The sequence below is a fragment of the Mustela putorius genome, unplaced genomic scaffold (genome assembly GCF_011764305.1).
Source record: "Mustela putorius furo isolate JIRA1106 unplaced genomic scaffold, ASM1176430v1.1 tig00000450_pilon_pilon_pilon, whole genome shotgun sequence".
NCBI classification, from domain to species: Eukaryota; Metazoa; Chordata; class Mammalia; order Carnivora; family Mustelidae; genus Mustela; species Mustela putorius.
The window spans coordinates 14,266,014-14,293,354 of NW_025421385.1; the positions used below are offsets into that span (position 1 = coordinate 14,266,014).

Here is a 27,341-nt window from a genome sequence, read left to right on the forward strand (position 1 = left end):
GGGCCCTAGGGTCACAGTCACCTGGGGACAGAACTCTTAAATATTAACACAATTTGTATGTAGATTTGGGTCTTGGGGTCTCTAACCTATGTCATATTATTACTTTTGTTTTGACCAGTGCCTGACCAGGTCTTTTGTTAACATAGCTAACCGATGTTCATGTCCTTTGGGCTACATTTTATGTGATAGATGACTGCAGGTCGCTGTCACACTTTGCTGTCACCTGTCACTGAGGAGTCTGGGGAGGAGGGAACCAGCAGTGAAATTTCCTCTCCACCTGCCTGTCGCTCCCCTTCACCTGTGGCTAATACAGATGCTTCCGTTAACCAGGTACCACCTCTTTGGAATTCCTCCATCTCTGATCTCTGGATGGTTGCAGGACTCCATTCTCTGTTTTTAATAGACTGTGGGCATGAATCTTGGACTTTGAGGGACATACCGTTAGGTGTGAAATTGCACAATCAGTGATTGTTGTCTGATACCACTGCTGGCTCAGCACATCAGCTCCTGTTCTGGGCTGCTAGCAGTGAGATGAGCAAAAATTAGGTCACAGAAATTATAGATGGAGAAAGCCCTGTTTTAATGTATTACCGTGTTAGTTTCTAACAGCTGTCTGTCATGGAGTACTGCATCCTAACAGAAAATGAAGTGTTTGTGTCACCATTGTAAAATAATATGATCTCTTTGTATTTTAACATTCATTAAACATGGTTTTGCCGGTTACCAGCTCAGATTTTGAAGTTGAAAAGCTTCTGCTCTCCATATTACATGTTTTTTAAAATTTGCTGTTGACCAATTTATGGGGTGTCTGCCAGTGTATATATTGGAATGCTTCAGTAGACGTGTGCTTTTTTGCTTATTTTAATAATCTTAGTAATTAATAATCTTAAATTTGATTTCCTATACAGGTAATACCTTGTGGTTATGTGGTGCACTTCACATGTATTGTATTAAATTTAGCTTGTACTAAATTAAATATGTCAAAGAGTTTTCATGAAAACTATTGGATAGAAACAAAAAAATATGCTTTTACAATAGCCAAAATTTTTTAATGCACATTAAGTAATACCTTTTCTTCCTTTAGCCAGAATAACTTTTAAAAAGTTTAATTACATTACTATGAAATTATTTAAGTGTTCAAAAGAGTTGAGATTTATTATTAGGAAAGAAGCTTTACAAATGTTCTATAAGTTATATTACAAATGTTCTATAAGTTATATTACAAAGGCCTATTCTTCCCACAGTGTTAATCTCAAGGTCAGTGTTCACTGTTCAATTTGAAAATTTTAAGGACATTAAGTATACTATATAGGGTAATTTTTTCCTATACAATAAACAGCTGACTATAGCCACATTTCTCTGATTCTAATAACATCTGTGACCACAGAGAAGAACACAACATCAAAGAATGAGTAATATGTATTTTAAAATCAGCAAATGTTCTATAAGTTATATTACAAATCAATTACAATTATTTTTATTTTAAAGCAGAAGCATTTGAAATAGTATTTATGTGATTTAAAAAAAAAAAAAACCCTCCTCCCCCAAAGGAGGAAAATAAAATTGATGAAAATTTTAGATAAAACAATTCTCTTGGTAAAAATGTGTATAGCTCTAGGACGTTACCAATTTATTCATTCAGCAGACACATTCTGAGCACCTGCTTCACATGAAGTCTTGTGATGGGTCTCAGGTAGGTAATAAAGGAGAAGACAACAATCCCTCTGCCCTCAAAGATCTTATAATTTAGAAAGAAAGATGGTTGTGGGGTGAAGAATAACAAAAGTGTTGAGAGGAAATTAAAAACAAAAAAAAAAAAAAAAGGAGAAGTTCAGCGCACTCTGGGGGAAACTGTTCTTCAAATTCTGATTTTAAAATACATATTACTCATTCTTTGATGTTGTGTTCTTCTCTGTGGTCACAGATGTTATTAGAATCAGAGAAATGTGGCTATAGTCAGCTGTTTATTGTATAGGAAAAAATTACCCTATATAGTATACTTAATGTCCTTAAAATTTTCAAATTGAACAGTGAACACTGACCTTGAGATTAACACTGTGGGAAGAATAGCCCTTTTCTAAGATTGTCTGTCTCAGTGATACTTCCTGTAAAGTGTCTTTCAATGTACATGTAAAAAGGCCTTATGAATGATAAAATATGCAAACGTTTTATTATGGTTACTTTAACCGTCAAACTCAATCAGATCTTAAAACTATGAGATTTTTGCTTTAAATTCATTTTGATACCCCCTGCATCAAAGAAAAAACATCAGTTAAACCACATTGTTAACTACTTTTATGTGATCCTGCAGACGAGCAAAAACTGGCCTTATGTCACCGGCGGCTTTACTCAGAGGGGGCTGTTAAAAAGCAAATGTGTTCTGCTTGGTGTTGTGCAAACACATCAACCCTATCATACGGCCACATGTTATTCTTCTTGTACAGTCATAGAAGTCAGAGGAAAATGAGCAAATACCCCAACATGGCCAACAAGCTTTCTCTGGAAGCCGAGGAAGACATTTAGAATCCCCCTAAGTTCTACTTTTCAGACTCAAAATACTGTACAGAATGTGCACAACTGTTTCGAGGGCAGCCAAATATAACCGCTTTATAAAATTGCAGCTGTTAAGAAAAGGTTTGGGGCTTGCTGCTTCTGCAAGTAGATCTTCATTATATAACTGATTGCTTCCCCACCCCACCCCACAGGCAGTGTGTTCCGCCTCTGACAGTAGCTATTAGCTGAAATGTGGTAATGGTGTAGCTTCCCAGAGAGTGGAAAGAACCAGGCAACCCCCAGGGCCCCCTGCCCCTGTCCCACTGGCTGCAGGAGGAAAGCAGGAGTCGGGCTCCTCAGTAGGGTCAACAGAAGTCAAAGTTTGAAAAGCGCCGTCTTGTACCAGATAGAGTGCCAGACCCCTGGTTAAAGGCTTAGGACGGGGGCCAGGTCTCCTGCCTGTTAGCTGAAAGGGCCCGCAAAGTCCCTTGGTGTCCTCCTCTGTGATGGGAAGCAGTGCTTTTCAGTTCACAAAACTGTGGAAATTCAGTGTGACGTGAAGCCCGAAAGTACTCTTTAACCTGGACCATGTTAATGAAATAGTAGCTATAGCTTTCCAGATGTAGGTTCCCAGGAATCTGCAGGATAATGACTCTCCTAACGTAGGCACAAAGCGACAAGAGACCTGTGTCTTAAGGATGATTGCTCCCTGCCAGCTGTATGGGACTGATTCTAGTTATTGAATCTATGTAGCCCTCAAATAGATACAAATTATTCATCTACAAAAGGTGATATATATTTTCAAATGCTTTAAGAAACCAGGAATTGTCAGTCCTGTTAAATCCACCTGAGTGATACACGTACACGCCCACAATGTGACACACACACACACACACACACACACACACACAAAACAAAGAACCGGGGGCGGGGGGGGGAAGCATTTTTTTAAATAACATATAACATATTTGTTTTATTCTGGCTTTTTTGAGAGGTTTCTTTTTCTATAAAAGAGTCTTTAAAATTTTTACATTTAAAGCAACTTCTTGCTTTTCTTTGTGGACAGTAGTATTACCTTCTGTGTATGTAAGATGATAAATTTTATAAAAGTGATTATACAGGTATGATTCCTTAGGGATGCATATGCCTGCCTGTTATTTGCCAGACTCCCTAAGGCATGCTCGGAGTCAAAGACAAAAGGCTCAGAGTCAAAGACAGCAAGCTCACTCCGGTCTTAAGAGAGCTCACAGTCTGTGTGGGAGCAGGCGAGTTATCACAGTAGCGGGGGACGAGAGCCATGACAGTGGGAAAACTGCATGTGAGGGTGTTCTTGGAGCAAGCGCCTGACCCGGAAGTTCGGGGGGGTCAATGGTGGCACCCAGAGCTTTCAGAAAGGAGTGCAAGTTAGGCAGCTGGTGTGCACTAGAGTGACGTGAAGTTTTTCAGACAGAGGGAAGGACCTACAGAAGGAGTGCTGATTGGACGGAGAATAGCCCATCAAGACAACTGCAAGTAGTACCAGGATAATTAGAGAACCAGATTTGGAGGAGGAGGGAGAGGGGGTAAAAAAGAGACTGGGGGACTGAAGGAAACACATCATGAAGGACAGGACCGTGAAGGCCACACACCAAAAATTGAACTTGATCCAGAAGCTCATAGTTAACCGCAGAGGGAATTTAACTAGGAGCTATGTGCAGAAGTCGGTTTTAGAACAGATCATCCTGGATCACTGTGGACAATAAAATAGAACCAGAAGCTGGTGAGGGACAGGAGCTGCACACTCTGATGCCTGCCTGGGCCAGCACTGGTGAAGTTCATGAGAGAAACAGGTCGGGGGGTGAAGGGGACCTGAACAGCACCTCCGTTCATGCACCAAGCAGCCTCTCCTCTGTTAGAACTGCTGTAACCTCGTGGAAAGAGCTGTGAATCTTGATTCTTATAAAGTCTCTTCTCCCTAATTTGATGACATTTTCAACAATTTAATACACTGCATAAGCCAAGCTAAAGGTATGCAGGCCAAAGGTAGCCTGCGGGCTGCCAGTTTGTGCCTGAGAATTAGGAAGCTGTTGCTCTAATGAGAACTTAAACCAGTGCCATGGCAAGGGTATATGTCAATAGAGTTCATCCTAAATAAGCGGTGGATGGAAAAGGAAAGAAGAAATAGAGAATTCCAAGTTCAGAGCTTTGCTGAGTAGAAGTTCCATTTATTGAAAGGGGGATAAAATGTTAGTTTTTTTTCCCCTAAATTCAGTTCTCATCCTGGATTTTTTTTTTTTTGAAATGTCTAGTGTGAAGGGCATGTGGGATGTGAATGTACAAATGAATTTGTGAGTATGGAGCTTGTAAATCGCCCATATTTCAGAGTGAGGGGTAAAAGACAAACTACACGAGAGAAAGCTTGAGTGACCAGAGCTAGAAGGAGGACAGATTCAAGGGAACGTGTTTCCAGAAGGGGACGGGCAGCAGTGTTGAATGCTTCTGAAAGGTCAGGCAGAAGAAGGGCTGAAAATAATCAGTTGGTTTCATAGTAAAAGAGTCATTAGGATCGAAGCTCAACTGGGTTTTTGGAAGTGGATTGAGGGTGAGAAAGTGAGCATTATCAAATGTAAACTGCTATTCTACTACTACTAGAAGCTGAATTATCAAGCGAAAGGGAGAAAAGGAAGAAATGGTATCATGACTGTGTGTTCATGTGTGATGACACATAATGTTACGACTTATGGACTTTTCCATTATGTGGTGTCCTAGAAGAAAAATACCCCCCCAAAATATGTTTTTAGACTGAAAAATATTGACTCTGTTTATATACTGGAGAAAAAGTCATTAGAGAGAGAGAAGAGGAAGGTATTCACGGACGAATATCCTTGAAAAAGCGAAGGTGGCCGGGATTCTGGAAGTAGGTGGGAAGATTATCCTTAAGCAAGGAAACTGGCAAGTGTAAGATCATGGTGAGTCTGAAAATAGATAGGTTTTTGGAAATTTGAGAAGTTTCGGGATGATCTCAGTGGTTTCAGCTATGTGTCTGTGCTTGTGTGCGGAGTGTGTGTGTGTATGGGTGTGAGCGTGCGTACACATGCACCCTGGAAAGTAAAATTGGATTGAGTCCTGCTTGGGATTTTCCAGATGGGTAAAGCAGAGTTTAAGGGAAGAAGGAAGCAAAGGTGTTGGTGAGAGAAGAGCTTAAGTAACTTTAGACGTAGCTGTAAGTGCACATGGGGTGAACCAATTCAGTGATGGCAGGCTATCATGTTCAAGAGTGCGGAGGGCGGACGTCCGGTGAGAGTAGGGGAGCATGAGCGCGGATGAGCCGAGCAAAGACTTGGGAATAGCAAGGTCGTCTACTCAGGATGACGACCGGATGACAAATGAAGGGGAACCAGTCTCCACATTCCAATGCCATCAGTTCAGGTTGGGGACTTACCCAGAAGTCTCAACACCACCGCCAACAAAATAGATAGAAGATCCTCATGGCCTCTCTAATATGGCTTCCTTTAATCCTCTGAACTCTCCAGTGCTATACAGATGAGGGAACCAATTCATGAGATGTGAATTTCTCCAATTACAGAGCTACTTAGGAGGAGAACTTCCACTGGAATCTTGGTTGTCCTGATTCCTCGGGTGTCAGACTCCTGTCGGAACTCCTCCTACTACACAATCCTGCTTTTGTCCTTGCACAGACCGCTAAATGCCAGGCCCCTTCCTGCTATTACTTTGGTTTTTCTAGGGGCTGGGACCTTCATAAGACATTATTATCCATAAGGCTCAGGTATTTTAAGTTCATATGCATAGTTTTCTTCAGTATAATTGTAAAAGTAGTGAACTTTATAATACGAATTCCCAGAATATAAACATTACTCCCCAATTCAATTTCTATTAACACACAAGCATAGAAACAATTGAGAACAGATGAATTTACATGTCTTGAGAGAGTAGATTCCATTATGAGTACTATAAAATATGTAATGTTATTTATATCCCAAGAAACTAATAAAAAATGCAGAAGTTTGTTTTTCATCATTTAAGTTGATTATTTCTAGTCTACTCCAGGAATTGCTTAGAAGGAATCCCTTTCACCATTTGTTTCTTAGAGTAGTTTTAACTTCTAAGCCGTTACATTTTCCTTTATTTAATATTAAAATATTTTAATTAATTTCTGTGATTAATGGATTCACAAATACTGAAGGTCTGGCTGTGTCTTAAAAATGACGTACAGATTTATTTAAATCAAGTGCTTCTTAAATTCAATTAACATATAATGTATTATTGGTTTCACAGGTAGAGGTCAGTGATTCACCAGTCTTCTATATTGAATTTAAATAAAAATTAATTTTTAAAAAATGAATAAATCAAGTACTTTTTAAAATTAGGTAGAGCTTTCACCAATACATGAAACAACATTTTGGGAAATAAGATCATTTGGATTCTCTGTTTTTGCCCTACTAGTTAATCAGGCTTTAAACATGTGTTCCACTCAAATCGTTTGTATCTTCATTTTACCAAATAAAAACTAAGAATGAGTTTTGCCAATTGAAATACTGGCAAATGTGTTCATTTTTTAATAGAAGCCAAAATTGAGAAGAAACTGTAATGTGCTTCGATATGATCTTTAAATTCTTCTTGTCACAAGAATTCTACTAGCTTCTATAGTTTATAGTCCCCTGGGTCGGAGGGGGGTCTTGAGCCTTTCCTCCACGGGACAAAGAGTGCCCAGAGCATGTGAGCTCTGTCTTTCTCTGGAGTCTGACACTGGGCTTTGTCCCCACAGGACATTGCTTATTACCAAGCGCTGTCCCCTGAGAGGTTGCAGACCGACGCCGCAAGGATACACCCCAGCTCGCTGCCCCCTCAAGAGTTCTACGAACCAGGGCTGGAGCCCTCTGCTACTGCTAAACTAGATGATTTGCAGCGTTCTTGGGAAACCTTAAAAAATGTGGTAAGTCTCTGAAACGTGGCATTAAGTCGGCCAGACACGGATTACCTTAGCGACTGTCTTACGCAACACGCGCAGCGAGTTTACACACTGGGTACACCGTTGAGTACCCTCTGTTGGGCCACAGAGGTAAGAAAGTCATATGAGGAAAGAACTGTCATAATCACAGAGATAAGGGGCTAGGAAACATTTGGTAACATCCTGTTCTTCTCCAGATCAGTGAAAAGCAGCGCAGTCTCTATGAGGCCTTGGAACGTCAGCAGAAGTACCAGGACTCCCTCCAGTCCATCTCCACGAAGATGGAGGCCATCGAGATGAAACTCAGTGAGAGTCTGGAGCCCGGCAGGAGCCCGGAGAGCCAGATGGCTGAACATCAGGTAATAATAGCAATGACTTCAGCTTCCTGCATGATTAAGTAGGTGCACCCTTAAGACTGACTGATCAGCCAGCCAAGCGGCCAAGCATGGTTTGGGAGAGCAGCCTGACTTCTTTTTTTTTTTTTTAAATATCAGTTCTTACAGAGTAAACAAGATTCCAAAAGGTGGTTGTTTCCACCACTGCTTCAGGGAGGGATCTCAGAGGGGAAGATAGACATTCAGACCTCGAACTTAATTAAAGAAAGCTGCCTGCATTAGTATTGCTTCTTTACTTCTGTCACACAGAGCGCCTTTCCTACTACTAGGTGCCAATTTATTTTATTGTTGTTGTGAGCTATTGTTGTAGGAATAGAATGTACCCCACGTCCCCCTTCTCTGGTTATTGTTGTTTTTAAGAAATTTAGCTGGTGCGTGCCTAGCAGCTTCCCAGTATCATGAGAGAATAATTCTCAGGCTTAAGTGAACAAAGAAGCAGTTGAAGAATAGGGTTATACCTATATTCAAAGTTATACCCTTAGGGTTGTCCCTGACTTGAATCATTATTTAGAAGTTATATAAACTAGGCAAAACTTCGGCTTTCCATGAGAAACCGAGATGATTACATTAACCTAACTCCGAAAGATGTGAAAAATGCATCCGTTTAAAATGCATGCGAAGAAAGTGCATATGTTAAAATCTAGTTAATGCTTCAGCAACATGATCGAGTGTGCTGTTAATGCACAATCGGGTGTGATGGGACCGAGGGTGCTGAGGTGGTCACCTAAATATGCAGTCACGCTGATGGGGGAAACACTACCGACCCCAAGCACAAAGAAGGAGCATGTGATGACGCTATAAAAGGCAGAGGAAAAGGAAGGTATTTTTAGATGCAAATGAAGTGTTGTAAAAGCATGGCATGATACGCGTATCTGTCAAGTATGGGGACATTTATGAGCTTTAAGAGTGAAACTCTGTACTTTGTTTTTGGAATCCAGGATATCCTTGTAATATACTAGTTGTTCATATGTATAGTCTACAACAAGATTTCATTCTTTTACAGTATAGGACCTTACAGAAGAACACAAAAATGAGAACATTTCATCTAGAGACAACCTATTGAGAAATAGTAGTTTCAGGTTTTTGACACTCTGATAACTTTTTACGATAGAGACCAAAGTGGATACCACCCATTTTTAAGCCTTATTTTGATAAAACTGCCTTCTTTGGTGCTTTCTGCTGTCCCAAGGTCATCCGTAGTTGGTCTGGTTTGGGGAGGGTGTTATAAAAATAGAAAATTAAAGGCTATCTTTGTTTACCTGGATAAACCAAACATGAGGATAACCAGGGATTTAGGTGACGATTACAGTGAAATTTTCTCCCAAGTGCCACTGTCCTCTTTGATACGGTAGCTGCCACCACCTCACGGTTACTGAGGTGTTGTTTGTGTCACACCAGGGTGCTCACTAGGATTCCAACTGCTCCCCCGCCCCCCCACAGCCCTATGCCTGGAGCGGGGAGAAAAACCACCTCCATTTGGTTCCAGTTTTCTCTAAGCATTCAAAAGGAATTTGGCATAAATTATCCCAGGGGTGCACTGGAGTGAATTTAAGCATTGCCGGCTCAGATTATCAGGACCAGGGGTTCCAGGGAGGGTTGACATAGTTTGACTCTCTTAATGCTCAGGGTCATCTCTGCCTTTGTTCAGAACCCATCATGCTGGGGCGCCTGGGTGGCTCAGAGGGCTAAAGCCTCTGCCTTCGGCTCAGGTCATGATCCCAGGGTCCTGGGATCGAGCCCCACATCGGGCTCTCTTCTTGGCGGGGAGGCTGCTTCCTCCCGTCTCTCTCTGCCTGCCTCCCTGCCTACTTGTGATCTCTGTCTGTCAAAAAAATAAATAAAATATTTTAAAAAAAACCAAAACCATCATGCTAGTGTCCTAGGTGACTGACCACAGCCTGCCAAGACCCTTCACTAGATCCCCCCCAGGATTTAGGAACTGCGTGAGAACAGGATCCTGCTAGTCTGCCCTGACATTTCAGAGTTCCTAATGGGAGATGCAAATTAGCTCCCAATTAGGGCTACCGCCCCCTGCGTGGCTGGCTGGCATTGGTGTGAAAACATGCATGAGACGTGTAGAACACAATTATTATTTTGTTCAAGGGATTTAATGGAGAAAACTCAAAATTGCATGTTAATGCTAAGTATTAAATATTAGAAATGAATCTGAGTTTTCTTGTAATTAATGCCAACCACTTGACTTTCTGTATCTTTTTCTAAATTGGGAATGGTAATGAGGGGATGTAGCTAGTTTCATGATGATTACACATCATCTGAACTTAATAACTATATTAATGCTCTAATGAGAGACAACGAAAATATAAATAATGTAATGTTTTTCATATGATCACAAATCTAAAATTTTCCATCTGACCTACTTTTACCATCTGTACCTATGTTCTACAAATTCTGGGACAGAGCTGCCCACGTGAAAAGCTAACGGTATCACAAAGTCTAAATTAGTTCTTAGCTTCTGGAAGGCATTTTAAAAATTTCAAGAACTGTTGTAGAATTACTATTTCTAAGTTCCAGCTGAATGCGGATGAGGAAATCAGGTATGTTTTTTATATTTTCTAAAAATTAATAGAAACACTTAACTTGTTATTTCTTTCCCAACTCTCTCTTGGAAGTATTGATGTTTCTTTAAAGAATTCCTAGGTTTTTCCTCTAAACATTTGTCGAAATCTGCTGAATTTGGGTGGAGTGCTGTGTCTAAATTGTATGGTAGATCTAATTTTAAGACATCTCTATAGTTCATAAGCTGACTTGTGGCTGTTCTAAGTGATAAGGCTTTCTTTGATAGGGACCTTCATGGTCATGGACAGTTCATGCTTTGTAGGTGTGTGTTGTCTTTGCCACATTAAGGTCTGAGATGGGTAGTAAGCAGAGCTCTGAGGTCATTTTCTTTTTGTTTTTGCTTTCTCAGTATACATGACAACTCAAAGTTCGAAACGAGGTGTGCATAGTTCTGAACGTCATAATAAAATTCATGTATACCTTTGGTGTTAAACCAAGCATGAACTTCATGTTCTCTCCAAAATGAGTCATTTTAGAGAAGCCCAAGGTACTTCTCTAAAGCGCAGAAGTGTCATGCACATATGCTCCTTGTAAAAACAAGTCCGAAACCCAGAGATGTGCATTTCTTCTCCTTCTCTTAGTCTTAAGTCGGATGTTGTAGGGAACAGCTGGCCACCAGCTGAGACAGAGTTATGGGGTGGAGATATATTTGACTGTTGGATCTTTTTGTTGAAATTCTCAAATCACATAAAATTAACCACGTTTTAGTGTGCAGTCAGTGGCATTTAATAATTTCACAATGTCATTCAACCACCCCCTCTATGTGATCTCAAAACATTTTACCTCAGAAGAAAACCCCATCTCCAATAAGCTTGGCTGCTGGACCTCAAAGTTTAAAACGATAGCTACCTTCTAAAAACATTCACTCCCCCTTGAGAGTAAGCTGAACCATTAATGGGGAGGCTTGACCCTAACAGGATGCAAACCAGCCATTCCAGGATGCCTAAATCACTTATTCCTTACTGCAGACCAGACAGACAGAGAGCTGTTTTAGAACATTGTGAGCCTGAAACAGAAGCTGGTGACCTCACCGCACACTGGCTGGTCAACTCTGCTGAGACTCAAGGAGGTGGCTTTTTTCTTTCTGGTTGCTTCATGATTCAGATACCTCTTTTATCTGTTGTGACCTAGATGTGTGGAGCACCTACTATGTGCGCAGCTGGAAAAAAACACACACTTTTCATGAATATGTGATTTAAAAATGTGCTTTTAGGGGTGAATCACCAACACATTGTACAAATAAAGCAATGAGATTGTGGGTTACAGCGATGGGAAGTAGATAAAAGGAAATTCAGGCCTTTTGGGAAAGACAGATCTTAAAAATTTATAGTGGCAACAGGAGTGGGTAGGAGGCACTATAAATATAAACACATGTGAAGCACAGAGTAGCGAGCCTCTCCTTGCTCGTACAGAGGGTCAGTGCAAAAAAAAAAAAAAAAAGACATAATAGGGTCAGTCTAGTTATGGAGAAGCCTTTGAAAAAATAATATGAATTTTATGTATTTGACAATAACCAAAAATAGTTATGAATTAGTGGAAAATTTACTGAAGAAAAGGCATTTCAAAGTAAAACAAACAAGGTCAGTCTTTAAATTCATTACAATCTCATTAAAACATTTCTGCAAGTTCTTTGATGGAGATTGTCAAGCTAATTCTAAAATATTTTGCGAGGGGCACCTGGGTGGCTCAGTTGGTTAAGTGTCTGCCTTTGACTCAGGTCATGCAGCGGGGCTCTGGGATCAGCCCTGTGTTCCCTGTTTCTCCTTCTGGCTCTCTTGCTCACTCTCACTTGCTCTCTCTGTCTCTCAAATAAATAAATAAATAAAATCTTATTAAAATTTTAAAAATAAAATATTTTGTACATGTATAAAAATATATATTGCAAATGAAAAGCATCAAAAATAGCTAAGATAACCAAAAAGAAAATGAATAAGGTTGATGGATGGATCCTACCAGAGAGTAGGACTTACAAAGCAATAATAGTTGTGATAGTGTGGCATTGGCACAAATACCCCAACTGAGTCAATGGAACAGAATTAGAAGCCATAAGTGCACAGACACCTATAGAGACACTTGGTTTATGTCAAATATTACACTGAAAAACAGTGGGTGAAAACACATTTTCTTTTCTTTTCTTTTTAAGATTTTATTTATTTATTTGACACAGAGATAGAGATCACAAGTAGGCAGGGAGGCAGGCAGAGAGAGAGGGGGAAGCAGGTCCCCACTGAGCAAAAAGCCCGATGCAGGGCTTGATCCCAGGACCCTGAGATCATGACCTGAGCTGAAGGCAGAGGCTTAACCCACTGAGCCACCCAGGCGCCCGAACAACATATTTTCAATAAGTCATCTAGGGTCAGATGTATATCTGTATAAAAAAAATTTTGACCACTGCCTACCCTGGACACAAAAATTAAGTTTGGGTATATTGTAGATCTAAATATGAAGGTTAAAAAAAGTTTTGAAACAAAACTTCTCAAACTATCTGTAGTACTTAATTTTTGAAATTTCTGACCCATCAGATCAGTATTTTAGCAAAATAAAGTAAGATACTGCTTAAGCATGTCAATGTCACGTTGCTTTAAAAATTTCTTGACACCTGCATTCTCTCAATCTTGTCGTGAACTGGTAACAAGCATTTTGCGAACTGATACATTTCATGGGCTGTACTTTATTTAAAGTATCTTCTTCTAGAAGAGGACATGGAGAAATAATTCATGAGCTTGGGTAGGCAAAGATCTCTTAAATAGGACACCAAGTCTAACCCTAACTTTTCTGGTGAAGGAAAATGCTGATATGTTAGACTATGATAAAATTAAGAACTTTATTTTATTGAAAGGCAGCAGGGGGGAAATCATTCCCGTTAAGGGACAACTATGTCACAAAGTGGGAGCAGATATTTGCAATGCGCAGAACCAAAAGGAACACTCCTAGGACTCCACAAGCCCTTTGGACCCCCTCTCTGTTATGACCTACCTCCTCCCCAAAGATCACCACCATGTGACCTGTAAACATCACAGACTACTCTTGCTTGTTTTTGAGCTTTATAAAAATGGAATCATGCCTGAGGTATTGTTCTGTGTCTGGCTTCTTTCCCTCCCTGTCACGATGATGGAAGTTGCTAATACTGACTGTGTGAAGGGCTGGTTACTGTCACCTCCGTATGGTACGCCACTGTCACCTGCTTTGGGGATCTTCTCCACCTAAGCCTTTCAGAGGGTTCCTAGCAGTATCTCACTGTAGTTGTAATTTGCATTACCCTGATGACTGACGAGGTTGAGCACTCTTCCCTATGCTCCTTGGCCATCTGGATATCCTCTTTTGGGACTGCCTGCTAAAAATCGTTGGTCCGCTGGAGTCCTTCCTTTTCTTTTCTTACTGATGTGTAAAGTGGTTTCTATATTTTGGATAGGAGTGCCTGTGTTCCTTTTGGTTTCTTGATCTGAGTGGCGGGACATGGGTTGTGAAAATGTACAGACCGATACTTAGGAGTCTGTGCACTTCTCTAGATGTATAGAATAACTTCAGTGTAAATATTTAAAAATCAATTGAGTGTGATGACACTTGATAGTAGGAGAAGAGAAGGTTTTTTTTGTTGTTTGGCTTTTTAGTATTTGTTGAGAGCCCACTCTGAGGAGGCACTGGGCTTACCCTGAAGCCTGCAGTCGGTGGCAGAGCTGTGAACCATCCAAGTACGGGGACGTTAGCAACTATGAAATATTAGTAAATAGGAAGGCGGGGGTAGCACCTGTTTTGTTTTGGTTTTTTTTTTTTTTAAGATTTTATTTATTTATTTGACAGAGAGAGATCACAAGTAGGCAGAGAGGCAGGCAGAGAGAGAGGAGGAAGCAGGCTCCCTGCTGAGCAGAGAGCCCGATGCGGGACTCGATCCCAGGACACTGAGATCATGACCTGAGCCGAAGGCAAAGGCTTAACTTACTGAGCCACCCAAACGCCCCAGCACCTGTTTTTCCTAACACACCATTCAAGTCCTAAATAAGAATTTCTCCTGTCAAGATCCTAAAGAGCAAGTCATAACATACCAAAAGCCAAGAAATAAAAACCGTGTATAGAATCGTGATGGATGTGAATAAAGAAGTCAGTGTGCTGTTTCCCCAAAAGACCTGGAGGTCCTAGCATGAGTACAGGAGGCAGGAACATCATGATCAGGTACTGGGACGAGCGTGGCGAGATGTACAAGTAGGGCAAGGAGTCTGGCTCTTCCTTTACAGGCAAGAAGCCACTGAGTATTCTAAAGCAGGGGAGTGAGAGGATCTGATTACCTTTTTAAAAGCTCACTCCAACTGCTTTGTGCAGAGTCGACGGGAGCAGCCAGGTAAACCGGTAAGCAGGAAAGCCAACCCGTAGAGCATTAGAGCAATTCAGTAAGAGAGCTGGCTCTGACCTGGGGTGGGGCAGAGGCCACCTGCAGGATACATCCGGGAGGAACTGGTGCTGCCCTGGATGTGGCGAGTGGAAGAGGGAGGCTATGAAGAGAGACTCCTAGGTCCTGAGCTTGAACAATGCTAGAATGTTACCTTCCACTGAGATGAGGAAGACCGAGGAGGAAGCAGGCTTTGTATGGTTCACACTGGAGATACCAGGAAACCTGTACGTTGAGTATAAAGCCTAAAATTTAGGAGAGATGTCTGGGTAAGTGATACACCCGTGTGAGCATTCAGTATTAGAAAGCATTTGAAACCTCAGGAATGGACAGGAGACAACCAGGAAAGGGTGAGGACGTAGAAACGGGACGGATCTCCCTGGTCTAGAGTCATGTGAGCTTTGGGTTAAACCGCGGTGTTGTGTCAGACTTGGGGAAGTGGGGAGTGGGTGAAAATCACGTAGAGAAAGAAAATAGTGAATTCTGTTTTCAACACGGAATCGTAGACTCAGACTGAGCATGACCCCTCTCCTTGGACAGCAGCTGAGCCTAACCGAACGTCAGGAGGACTAATTAACTGGTTCAGATCGGTTTTGAAGTCAGAAACGCCCTGGCATTCATTCTGGTACTTTCATTTCAGAGCTTTAGTTAGTGGGACCCACTTGCTGGTTCAACGACTTGCCCGTGAACTACCTTCACTCATCTCGGGGTGAGATTCCGCTAGGGATGTGATTCCTCAGACCCCCAAAAATACATACAGTCTTGTGATTGCACAGTCTTCTCCACAGGCCTTGATGGACGAGATCCTCATGCTTCAAGATGAGATCAGCGCGCTCCAGTCATCGCTCGCGGAGGAGCTGGTGTCTGAGTCCCCCGAGTCCGACCCCGCAGAACAGCTGGCCCTGCAGTCCACGCTCACCGTCCTGGCCGAGCGCATGTCCACCATCAAGATGAAGGCCTCAGGGAAGCGACAGCTTTTGGAGGTAACGAGTGACTCAGAAGGTGCCGCTCACGTCCACATTCAGTCCCCAACTTGTGTTGACAAGCGTGCGGGTTGTTTACGTGATCGACATTTTTATGGTTTCCCACTCAGAAGAAGCTGGTATTGTGTGTGTCTCAAGGAGGGTCCCGTGAATAGAGCACTGAGTCAGTGTGGAGCCATGAATGTGTCTTTTCACCACTTTCTGACTCATTTCAGCATGAAAAATTGAGAATGTGGAAAAGCAAAACTTGGTAGACGTGAGCCTTGGGAAGGATAATTGTGAAGGGTTTGCATAATGGGTTGTTCTGTTTAAATAAGGGCATTTTATGACTAGTATTAACTAATACTCTGAAGAGTAAATCTTTAGTCATCCTTAACCAATTTGAGCACATTAGTTCATGAAAATAGTTTTGCAATTCTGGTTCTCATGTTCCTTAACATTAACATTATTTAATAGATAAATTTTGGTGACAGTAACATAGGTTACAAAATAAGTTATTTTGCTTTTTCTTTGTTTTCTTATAGTTCCTGGCCCTAAATATAAATGATGTTCATATTGTTGCTTCTATAAATTTGATTAGATTGGAGACCTCTTTTTTGTTTTTTAAGATTTTATTTATTTGACAGAGAGTGACACAGCAAGAGAGGGAACACAAGCAGGGGGAGAGGGAAAGGGAGAAGCAGGCTTCTTGCTGAGCAGAGAGCCCAACGGAGGGCTCGATCCCAGGACCCGGAGATGATGACCTGAGCCAAAGGCAAATGCTTAACCAAATGAGCCACCCAGGCACCCTTAGACTGGGGACCTCTTAAGGATTTTTCAAGTTTCTCTCTCCTGGTGTCTCTAGAGTGAAGCACCTTCTCTGGCACATAATCAGTTCTCAATACATTTCTTATTATATCCTTAAGAGTATTTATTTAGCTGCTGGTTATGCTGTAATTCAGTTGAACATAGACCTGTTGTGTGTAGGCTCTTTCCAGTTTTACCTATTGTAAGATTAGTCAAATCATATATTCATGTATTTTTTGTTTGAGAGAAATTTAAAATAATGTGTCAGCTATATTTAATTTCTATTTTCAACAAACTTCTCTGATGATTCTAAGGTGACTCCAGAAATTTTTAAAATAATGACAATAATAAGTTATTAATGAAATAATTTTTAAAATAAGGTATTTACAGTCCTTGTCTTAAGAATTAATTTTTGAATTCACTAATACTGTTCCTAATCACACTATGAAATCCTTATGGAGTTTTAAAATGACGTGATTGGCTTGGATTTTTTTTTAATATGAGTTATTTGCCATCATTGAGAAAATCCAAAGATGTAACCAAAAAATTTGAATTTCTGCTTTCACTCAAGAAACTCGTACCACTGAGCCCACGCTTCATGTGGGGAATCACGTGTCTGAAACTTTATGGTGGTGCTCTGTCCCCACCACTCCTTACACTTTCCCAGACATCGAGGTAAAGTATCTATTGCTGTTTACCATCTTCTGCCATTGTTTTGTTCTAATCCTTGGTTAATTTCCGTTATTTACATTATCTGCCTAGCCCCATAGGCATATTATGTAAGAAGCTTAAACTCTGGGTTCACATTAGAATCATCAGAGAAGCATTTAAAAAATACTGATCTTTTTCTTTTTTTTTTTAAGGTGACCTGCAAAGTTAAGACAGGGATTTTCTTTCTTTCTTTTCTTTTTTTGTTTTGTTTTTAGGTTAGTTTTGTTTGTTTGTTTGACAGAGAGAGAGAGCACAAGCAGGCAGAGCGGCAGGCAGAGGGAGAGGGAGAAGCAGCACTCCCTGGGAGCCTGACATGGGGCTCAATCCCAGGACTCTGGGATCATGACCTGAGCTGAAGGCAGTTGCTTAGCCAACTGAGCCACCCAGGCGCCTCTAAAAAATACTAATCTTGAGACTCATTTCCAGAAACTCTCATTTATTGCTCTGGGATGTGGCTAAAGTATGGGTTTTTTTTTTTTTTTTTTTCTTTATAAGTCGCAGTGATTCTGATGCACAACCAGGACCAAAAAGAACCGGCTCTTTTGTGTTGAATCCTCATGACTTTACCTGGTGGTGATGTATGTTACATTTTACTTAATTCATTAGGAGAAGTTAAGTGAGCAGCTTGAGGAACAGAGACAGGAACAGGCTCTGCAGAGGTACCGCTGTGAGGCCGACGAGCTGGACCACTGGCTCTTGAGCACGAAGGCTACTCTGGACACGGCACTGGGCACAGCCACGGAGCCTATGGACATGGAGACCCAGCTGGTGGACTGCCAGGTACAAAAATGGCCTTGAAGGAAAATGCCAACATCAGAAAGTATATTGTTGAACTATAGAAAACAAAATAGTAAAAAGACTTGGATGGTTATATGATTTTTCACAATCCATATGCTTTATATAGTTAGAAAGTAGAAAAGCAACACCTTATGAAAACATAAATGATATCCAAAATTGAATTTAGTCTTTTGAAAAATTTTACCAGTGGTATCTACTCTTTAGAAAATCTTCAGCTTCCTAAAAAGGACATTTTTTAAAGACCATAAATACCAAAAACACTTACGGTATTTATATTTAGTGGCTAGTAAGGACTACAGACCCAATGAAAAGAATTACTGTCAGTGAATCAGACTGTGGATGAACACAACAGGAGGTGTCTCTAGGTGCTCTGTTGTAATTTTGGTTCTAACTCTGATACATTGTTTGGAAAACTTGGAAAAACTGTCAGTTATAAAGAGATAGACTAAACATAGGAAGGTTGTCTTTCGGAGCAGAACATTACCTTCCTCTGATGTGAAGCCACTCGGAATTAATGTAAGGACTAATGATATTAAGGTTTTATTGTAATATTTTTTATCTCTTCATCATGGAGATTTTAAGACACATGTATTAGTATAGAGAATAGATAATGAACTCCCAGGTACCAGTCACCGAATTTCAGTGATTAGCAACATAATAGACTTCACACGTGGGTGAAGACTATCTAGAAGCTCTTTCATTTAACAAACTAACACGTATCTAGAAAGATTTACCTAATCCGCAGCAGTAAGTATCAGTATGCATGACTTCATATGGCTCCTATTTAGAATCAGAAAATGTGCAAAAACCATTAATGAAGGAATACTGTCTTTTTTCTTAATATAGAGTATGCTATTTTGATCATTCCTTTTATGATTTGGGATTTATTGTAACAGTGATCATTGTAACTTGGATTTTAATCTCTCTAGCCAGCTTATCTATGTGTATTCAAAGCATTGTTATTCTCTGCCTGGATGGTGGAGAGTAGAGAGCCATGTGTGAGTGTTTTCTGTTCTTTATATCCTTTCTTGCTGGAAAGAAGTGTCTATTTTTTGCGTTGCCTGCTAGTGCTTAAAATTAGCACATGTACTAACTAACGTTCCCAAATTATGTTTTACCATTACTCCTACCTCTCCCTTTTGGATGTCTCTATTTTTATAGCTATACATAAATTCCACAATTCAGATAATACATTTCAGGGTTTTTATGAAGTATTGAAATGGTATTTTGACAACATTTTTAGAAACTAGAAGCATATGGAATCACACAAATGTACAGCAATTCCTCAGTCCATTCAAATGTAGTATTTAAGCCAGTCGTGGAATTAGAACTGTGGCTATTACTAGGGTCTCATTATAACTTTTGGGGCCCTGGACACTTGGACTCTGTGGGTGTCTTCCAATATAAAATAACAAAAATTATATTTTTATTTTATAACTGCTTTGGTATAAGAGTGATATGATCCACAGTGGATTTATTAATACATTTTCATTATTATATTCATTTTTCTTCTGATTTTAGAAGAAATTAAAATTAAGATTTTTATTGGCTCTCTGAAAGTATTATGAGCTCTCAGCACTGTGCCAGCTGTGCCTAATGGAAAAGTCTGTTCGGCACAGAATTATATTAGTTTCTCAAAAATAATCTTCAGAAAATCATCCGTTAAGCCCCATTACGCTAAACATTTCATGCTTCCATTTAGTTCAAGTTTCTTGGTTCCAACATATATTCTTACAAGTCGATGGTAGTTTTTCTGATTTAAAATATCTTTTCTCATATATTACTTTGACTGAATATAAGTTAGAGAGCACATTTTAAAAAGTTCAGAATTAAGGAATATAAGAACAGAGTGATTTCTGCAGAAAATAAAATGGCTATTATTTGTTTAGCTGTGATGTTTTTATTTTGTAATTTTTTAGTTTTTGTTTTAAATCTTACCTTGGAAGAAGGAAGACTAGTTTGCTCCTTCTCTAAATTTAGCCTCTATTTCAGAAGAAAAGACAGCCCTAAAGAGTTGTCACAGAAAGTGAGAGTAAAATTCTTAGGAAAACTTTTGGAAATGCAAGGTTAAAAATGTATTATATAAAAAAAAATTAAAATCAAGAAATGAGAACAGCAATCTGAAAAAAAAAAAAAAGCAGTTTCTTGAAAGAGAGAATCAGCTTTAAGTTGACACTTAAGGGTTGATTTTATGATGTCTTTACTCTTACCAGTCATAAGCATTACAATGTAACACTAAAATGATAAAACAATCATAATAATGGGATACCACAAAGGCATGGTCTTTTCCCCTTATTCGTTGGCTAGAAGAAATATGCTTTCCATGTGCTTTTCCAGTATGTTTTCCATTATGTAATATTATATAATACCTAAACTTAAAGAAGAGAAAAAAAATTAGGAAGCTCAAGGAATTTTTTAAAATGCATAACCTCTGTTCAGGTCTGTCAGAGAAGTAAGGAAAAACCCCAAAGGCATACTCTTCCAGTGACAGACGAAGGAGGTGTTGCGTTTCTATGTGAGAAAGGATCTTCGCGGAGACCCGCAGGGCGTGTGAATGTGCTCCTCATTTGTGTTGCTCCAGAACATGCTGGTGGAGATCGAGCAGAAGGTGGTGGCCTTATCGGAACTCTCAGTCCACAATGAGAACCTGCTCCTGGAGGGCAAGGCTCACACGAAGGAGGAGGCTGAGCAGCTGGCTGTAAAGCTGAGGACCCTCAAGGGAAGCCTCCTGGAGCTGCAGAGAGCGCTGCATGACAAACAGCTCAACATCCAGGTGAGGGCTCCCGCCACCACCACCACAGCAGGCCAGCCCGGCAACACTGCTCAATCCTACGGCATTGCTGCGGGACCTTTTCTGTGCCTGGTGTCCCCAAAGGGAGATTTGGGGAAGGACACATATTTCCCCTTGGATCTCCTTTACACACACTTTGGCATTGATTTTCAGATAGGTTTTGTAAGGACTGTGTGAATCCATAGACCTGAAGACTGCAATATAGGAAAAGGAAAGAAAATGAAAATAAACATCCACATTTAGCAAATATACTAAAGTATTTAAACATAGGTCATAGGTTAAGATATTCTATAACATTTTAATATTTGTCTTTTATTCGTCTCTATTCTGTTTTTCAGATATACTCAGGCTTTTTAATTTAGGGCTCATACCTTACAGTGTCATATATTCTAGGTGAATTGAACCTTTTTACTCTCACGTGATGACCTTACAAATCCCCAAATAGTGATTTTCTGTTTTATGTTTTTGGAGCTTTTGATTTCAAGAGCTTTTGGGGGGTAATATTTGCTTGATGTATCCTTTAACTTTCCTAGGTTTTACCCTTTCTGTGTCCTTCTGTTTTAGATTCGCTTCTTAAAAAAAATATTGGCTGTACTTTGTTGGTTTTAAACGTTTATCTAATCAGAAAATCTATGACTTTGAAAGGACGTGGTTAGTCCATTTAAGTTTATGGGGATTACTGATCTGTGTAGGCTTCTGTTATCTCATTTTTTGTTTTTTATTTTTTTGTTCTCTTCCTTCGATTTCTTCTTTCTCCCTTTTAACCTTTATTTTTAAGTGGTTGAACGCTTTTTTCCCTTATCTATTTTTACCACTCATACCTCACAAATTCTAAGTTTATTTCTTAATCTTCTTCTAGGTCAATATAAGAACCTCAGAACACATTCACCCAGACTTCTCCTCATGTAACTTTCATTCTGATACTGTCCAGTATTTTAATTTTGTTCTTTTTTAATCTATAAAAATTAGAAATTACTATTATTATTCTATACAAAAATTAAGAGAACATTTATTGAGAAGCAGCTATGCGTCAGCTGCTCTTTTATTTAACAGAGTGAAAGACGGTTGAAAATAACTATATTTGTATCAATATGTCTGTGTTTATGTCTATATATTCCTAACCTCAGAAGATTATGGTTGGGGGAAACAGAAATAAATAAAATTAAAACCCATTATTATATATTAAGTTAGGAGATGATAAGAGCTATAGGTGTAATACCAGAAGGTGAGTCGATGGAGAAAGGCAGTCTGCATAGATTAGCGGTTCTAAACAGGGTGTCCAAGGAAGCCTCCCGAAGGTCACATTTGAAGGAGAAAACTTTGCTGATATGAAGGAGAGAGTTCTACACAAAGGGGAAAGCAAGTGCAAAGGCCCAGGTGGGATCATCCCTGGTCTCTTCGAGAAGGCCACTGTGGCTAGTGTGGTATCTGTTAAAGCCCAACACAGTTAACGGGACATGGTGCAAAGGATCTTACAGGCATTGTAGGTACTTTGGTTTTTACCCTAAAGGAAATAAGAAACCACTGGAGTATCTGGGAATGACAAGATCAAAAGGAGTGACAAGATCAGCCTTTATCCACTATAGGGGACCAGGGCAGAAGCTCAGACACCAGTTAGAGGGCAAAGTATAGAGGTTGAGGTGATGAGAACTTCCTAGATTCTGTAAAGGTGAAAACTATCTGAGGAACAGATATCAGAGGAACAGAAAGAGTAGTTAAGTCAATAGTCTAATTTTGTAAAGGTGAAGTCTGAGATGCCTGTTCAGTGTCACTTCGTGGCTGGAATTCAGGGGTGAGAGCTAGACTGGAGTCCTCATCCTCTAGATGGTCCTTAAGGCGTGAGGTTTGATAAGATCCCAAGGGACTGAGGAGGGACGAAGACCCAGCTCCCAGAATCAGGTGCTGGAACACTCCAGTGTTAAGGGTTTGGTAGAAGTGGAGGAGCCCTCAAAATAGAATGAAAAGGAGAAACCAGGGAGATGGGAGAAAGATGAAGAGTTTGTTTCCTGGAAGCTACTTGCAGGTCAGTGGGGCGAGAGAAGGATTGGGAGCTGACCACTAGATCTCATGACACGAAGGTCTTTGGTGACGCCAGCAGCAGCTGTTGCAGCTGAGGAGGGAAGGCTGAGGTACTCGGAATGAAAAGTGAGGACGAGGGGAGACAGGTTGGAGAGGAGAGTATGAACGACTCAGGAATTTCCCTATGAGGAGTGGCAGAGAAATGAGAAGCTTAAGAAACATTTTAAGATCCGAAGAGTAATGGCATGCCTACAGGGGGATGAAAGTTTGTTGGAGAAAGTAGAGGAAAGAATGATGAAAAAGAAGCTGATGAAAAATGTGTAGGAGGGGGAAGAGAGGGCCAAAGGGCAGGGTGTGGTCTTAGAACGCCAATACCAGGGAAACCTCTTATCTGAGTCAGATGCTGGTGGGGCACAGGACACCAATACTGTGGTGGAAACTTGACCGACATACGACATACACTCTGACTGCTTCTGTGTTCTCGGTGTAATGACGATTCTTTTCAGACTAAACTATGTATTTTCAGTTCTTTTTGCTAATCGTGTAATTATGTGGTCTGGAACATCAAACCTGATTAACAGAAAACTGTTAGAAGAAAAGGAAGAATTTAGTAAGATGACTGGCTTATTAAAAATAAATAAAGTGGCGAATCCAGGGGCACGTGGGTGGGCTCAGTTGGCTAAGCATCAAACTCTTGATTTCAGCTCAGGTCATGATCTCAGGGTGCTCAGGTCTTGGATCCAGCTCCATGTTGGGCTCTGTGCTTGGTGGAGAGTCCATTTGGGGATTCTTTCTCTCCTCCCTCCCTCTGCTCGCTCTTTCTCTCTCTCTCAAATAAATAAATGAGTCTTTTTTTTTAAAAAATGGAGAATCCATAACTTTGCCATGTACAAACAAAAAACAACTTAGAGAAATAAGAATTTTCCATCTGTAATACCAACAAAATATGAAATATTTGGATTCCCAACAAATAACATTTTAAAACCTGGGTAGAAAAAAAATGTGAAATGGACAGATAAACTTTATTCTTAAGGAGGAATACAACATTTTAAATAAAAGATAATTTTTTCTGTACTAACATATAAATTTAAGTTATTTGGAATGTAACACAATGATATAAAATGTGACAAAATTATTCCAGATTTATCTGGAACAAAATAAATGTGAAAAAACCATAATATTCTGAAAGTGAAGATTTATGAGGGGCTAATTTAATTTTACCATATATTAAAATACAATATTGCAATAATTAGAATAGTTTGGCATTGGCACAATAAATGAATGAACAAAAAAATTTACAGAATAAATATTCCAGAAAGAGACTCCAATATTTAAGGGACATTGATTAATGGTTAAGGTAGTATTTCAAATCAGCAGATAAAACAAAAATAAAGCATTAGGCAAACCACTTGAAATATGATAAGCTAGATTTCCTGTTCCATTCTTTATAGTAAAAAAAGCATCACAGATGAACCAAATATTTAAATATAAAAACTTAAACTTGAAAAATTCTGGATATATATTTTTTTAAAAAATCTTAAGATGGAGGTCGCCTGGGTGGCTCAGTGGGTTAAGCCGCTGCCTTCGGCTCAGGTCATGATCTCAGGGTCCTGGGATTGAGTCCTGCATCGGGCTCTCTGTTCGGCAGGGAGCCTGCTTCCCTCTCTATCTCTCTGCCTGCCTCTCCGTCTACTTGTGATCTCTCTCTATCAAATAAATAAATAAATAAAATCTTTAAAAAAAAAAAATCTTAAGATGGGAAGGATCTTTGTCAGTAAGCTCCACACCCAGAATTTTAGCTTCTTTAAAACTACTACGCAAAAATGAAAAAGTTCTATATGACCAAAAAATGACTACGCAAAAATGAAAAAGTTATTTTTAAAAAATTTTTAAATTACATATAATGTATTATTAGCCCCAGGGGTACAGGTCTGTGAATCTCAGGTTTACACACTTCACAGCACTCACCGTAGCACATACCGTCCCCAATGTCCATAACCCCACCATCCCCCCCCCTTTTTTTTTAAGATTTTATTTATTTATTTGACAGAGAGAGATCACAAGTAGGCAGAGAGGCAGGCAGAGAAAAAGAGGCAGGAGGAGGGGGTAGGTAGCAGGCTCCCTGCTGAACAGAGAACCCGATGCGGGGCTCAATCCCAGGACCCTGAGATCATGACCTGAGCCGAAGGCAGAGCTTAACCACTGAGCCACCCAGGCGCCCCAAAAATGAAAAAGTTCTATATGACCAAAAACATAGTAACATAGGAAAAGACAGAGAAATAGGGAAGAAACTGTATAATTCACATAACAAGGAATTAATTCCCATAATCTCCACACATCTTTTATAAATCAATATGAAAAGGTCACCTAATAGAGGTCTAGACAAAAGATGAAGAGATGATTCAAATGAAGAGACATACAAAATGGCCAGTGAACAATGAACGTATGAAAAGATATTTTAAGTCACTATTGGTTAAATAAATGCAAACAAAGGCAAAATACTGCTTTTTAAATTTAAATTTACATACTTTAAAATGTACATGCAATCTGACTTTACGAATTAAAGCAAAAAGGAAAATGTTAAAAATATTAAAATTAGGGAGTAGGGAATATAATTGGGCAAATGAAGATGATTTTCTGAGACGAAAAGTTGATAGTAATTTACTTGTTTTTACAAAAAAAGTATTATCAATCTAATATAGAATGTTTTATTTTTTTTCCCCCTAATGGTGATATGTGAATGAACCTTATTTCTAAAACCAGATCAAAGGGAAAGACTTCAAGGTTCCACATCTGGAATAGTTATTGAGAGAGCTGCAGTTGTTGAAAATCACATCAAAAACGGATGATGTACTCTGTGTTGGCTCATTGAACATCATCATCATCACCATCCTAAAAAGGAAAGCTTCTCTTGCGCCCTACCTCTTAGAGCAGATAGGAAGCAAGCGGGAAGCCTGATACGTTCGCAGGTGGCACATGTCAGGATTAAAAAGGAGGTTTGAGAGGTGGGGGTGAAGGGGGGCACAAATCCCAGGGCTTCAGGCCTGCCACAGGCATATAAATGAGCGAAGCAGGCCCCGTCAGGACCTTGGCGGGCTGGTCTCATGTCAAGCAGCTGTTCCTCAGCTTGAGCTATTGTCATACGAGAACTTAGAGGCAGCATTGATAGATCTTCCAGAGAAGGGACATTCAGATTTATATCTAAAAATCTCCCCATTTTAAAACACTGCCATTTGATTCTAGAACTTAAAAATAATCTGTGTGCCAAACAGAGGTCAGACTAGGTTCTTGGACCGTCACTTTGCAACTGCTATCCGCAAGTGCCCCCATCCTTGAGTACCTCAAGTCGTTCACTAGGTGACCTGGGGCAAGATCCTGGCACTTGAGGCCAAATAACCCGTTTTCTCATCTGTAAAATAAGGATATCAATAGTATTCGACTTTCAAAAATCCTGAGGATTTCAATGCAAGTAATGCTCACAGGAAGTGCTCAAATACCAATGACTCTGATAACAACATCCACCAGCTGTTTGCAAACCACATTCTCTGGGGGGAAAGCAACTCCTGACATGTTGGAAGGTTAGGTCTGAGATGGGTCAGGGCTGGCTGGGCTGAGCTCTGCAGCCGCTTGCAGAACTCACACCTGGTCTGCTGCCCAGGGCCACAGAAATTCTTCAGATAGAGTAAAATCCTGACCCTGCCCACAAATGGAAGGACTTTCTGAGCATTGTAAAAACTGTAAATGAATACTGGAAAATACAGTGTTTCACTGAATCGAAATTGAACCTTGTTTATTTTTAAAGTATTTATAAATTTCCTCATCTTTTGTCTAATGAGTTTCCAACATACAAACTATTGATTTTCTTTTTTTATAATTCGAGTTATTTGAAGAGATTGTTTTTCCAACTGTAGGAGTGAAAGAACCCTGTTTCCATTATTGTTACCATAAAAAGGGTCATTTGCCTTTGTGTAAAAAAATTCATAGTTGATCTGAAATTAACTAATGTTGATTGGGGAAAAAACTGAATGTACATGTCAGTGAGGTTGTACCTTTCGTTTGGGGCTTGCAGGAGTCAGGAGATTCGAAGCCCCTTCCTCAGTCTTGTATGGCCATAAGCACACCATTTCTCAGTGCTTCGTGGTCATATCTATCATGGCCATCTTTTTTAACGAATTGGACTTCTGTATGTATCAAAGAATAACCAGTCCCTTTAGGGCATCCCCCAAAAGATTTCTTCTCTTTGTGAAGGGACCCAGACATATGGGCATGTAATACTATCTCTTGAATTACATGGGATCTTTCCTCATAAAAAGTTTAGGTCATTTTCACACATTATCATCCTTTGAAGGAGCAGAGTTTGCTCTATATAAACAATGAAATGCTTTATAAAGTAATGTTTTATTTAATGTTTAGCATTTCCAATCCTCACTAATCTTCCAAAGAATGTTCCTGGCAA

At 39.9% G+C, this 27,341-nt stretch overlaps 1 protein-coding gene across 16 annotated transcripts in view; it reads left to right on the forward strand.

Moving 5' to 3' along the window:
- SYNE1 (spectrin repeat containing nuclear envelope protein 1) overlaps positions 1-27,341 on the forward strand; it is a 464,420-nt gene that overhangs the window by 301,223 nt on the left and 135,856 nt on the right. For 11 of the 16 annotated variants that reach the window (XM_013056743.2, XM_013056751.2, XM_013056755.2 and 8 more), the window contains 6 exons: positions 190-330; positions 7,259-7,426; positions 7,639-7,800; positions 15,574-15,780; positions 17,884-18,057; positions 20,657-20,848. In XM_013056743.2, the coding sequence (XP_012912197.1) occupies positions 190-330; positions 7,259-7,426; positions 7,639-7,800; positions 15,574-15,780; positions 17,884-18,057; positions 20,657-20,848 (1,044 nt within the window). The remainder of the gene's footprint in view (positions 1-189; positions 331-7,258; positions 7,427-7,638; positions 7,801-15,573; positions 15,781-17,883; positions 18,058-20,656; positions 20,849-27,341) is intronic. The other 5 variants (XM_013056746.2, XM_013056747.2, XM_013056752.2 and 2 more) reach the window with 2 other exon arrangements.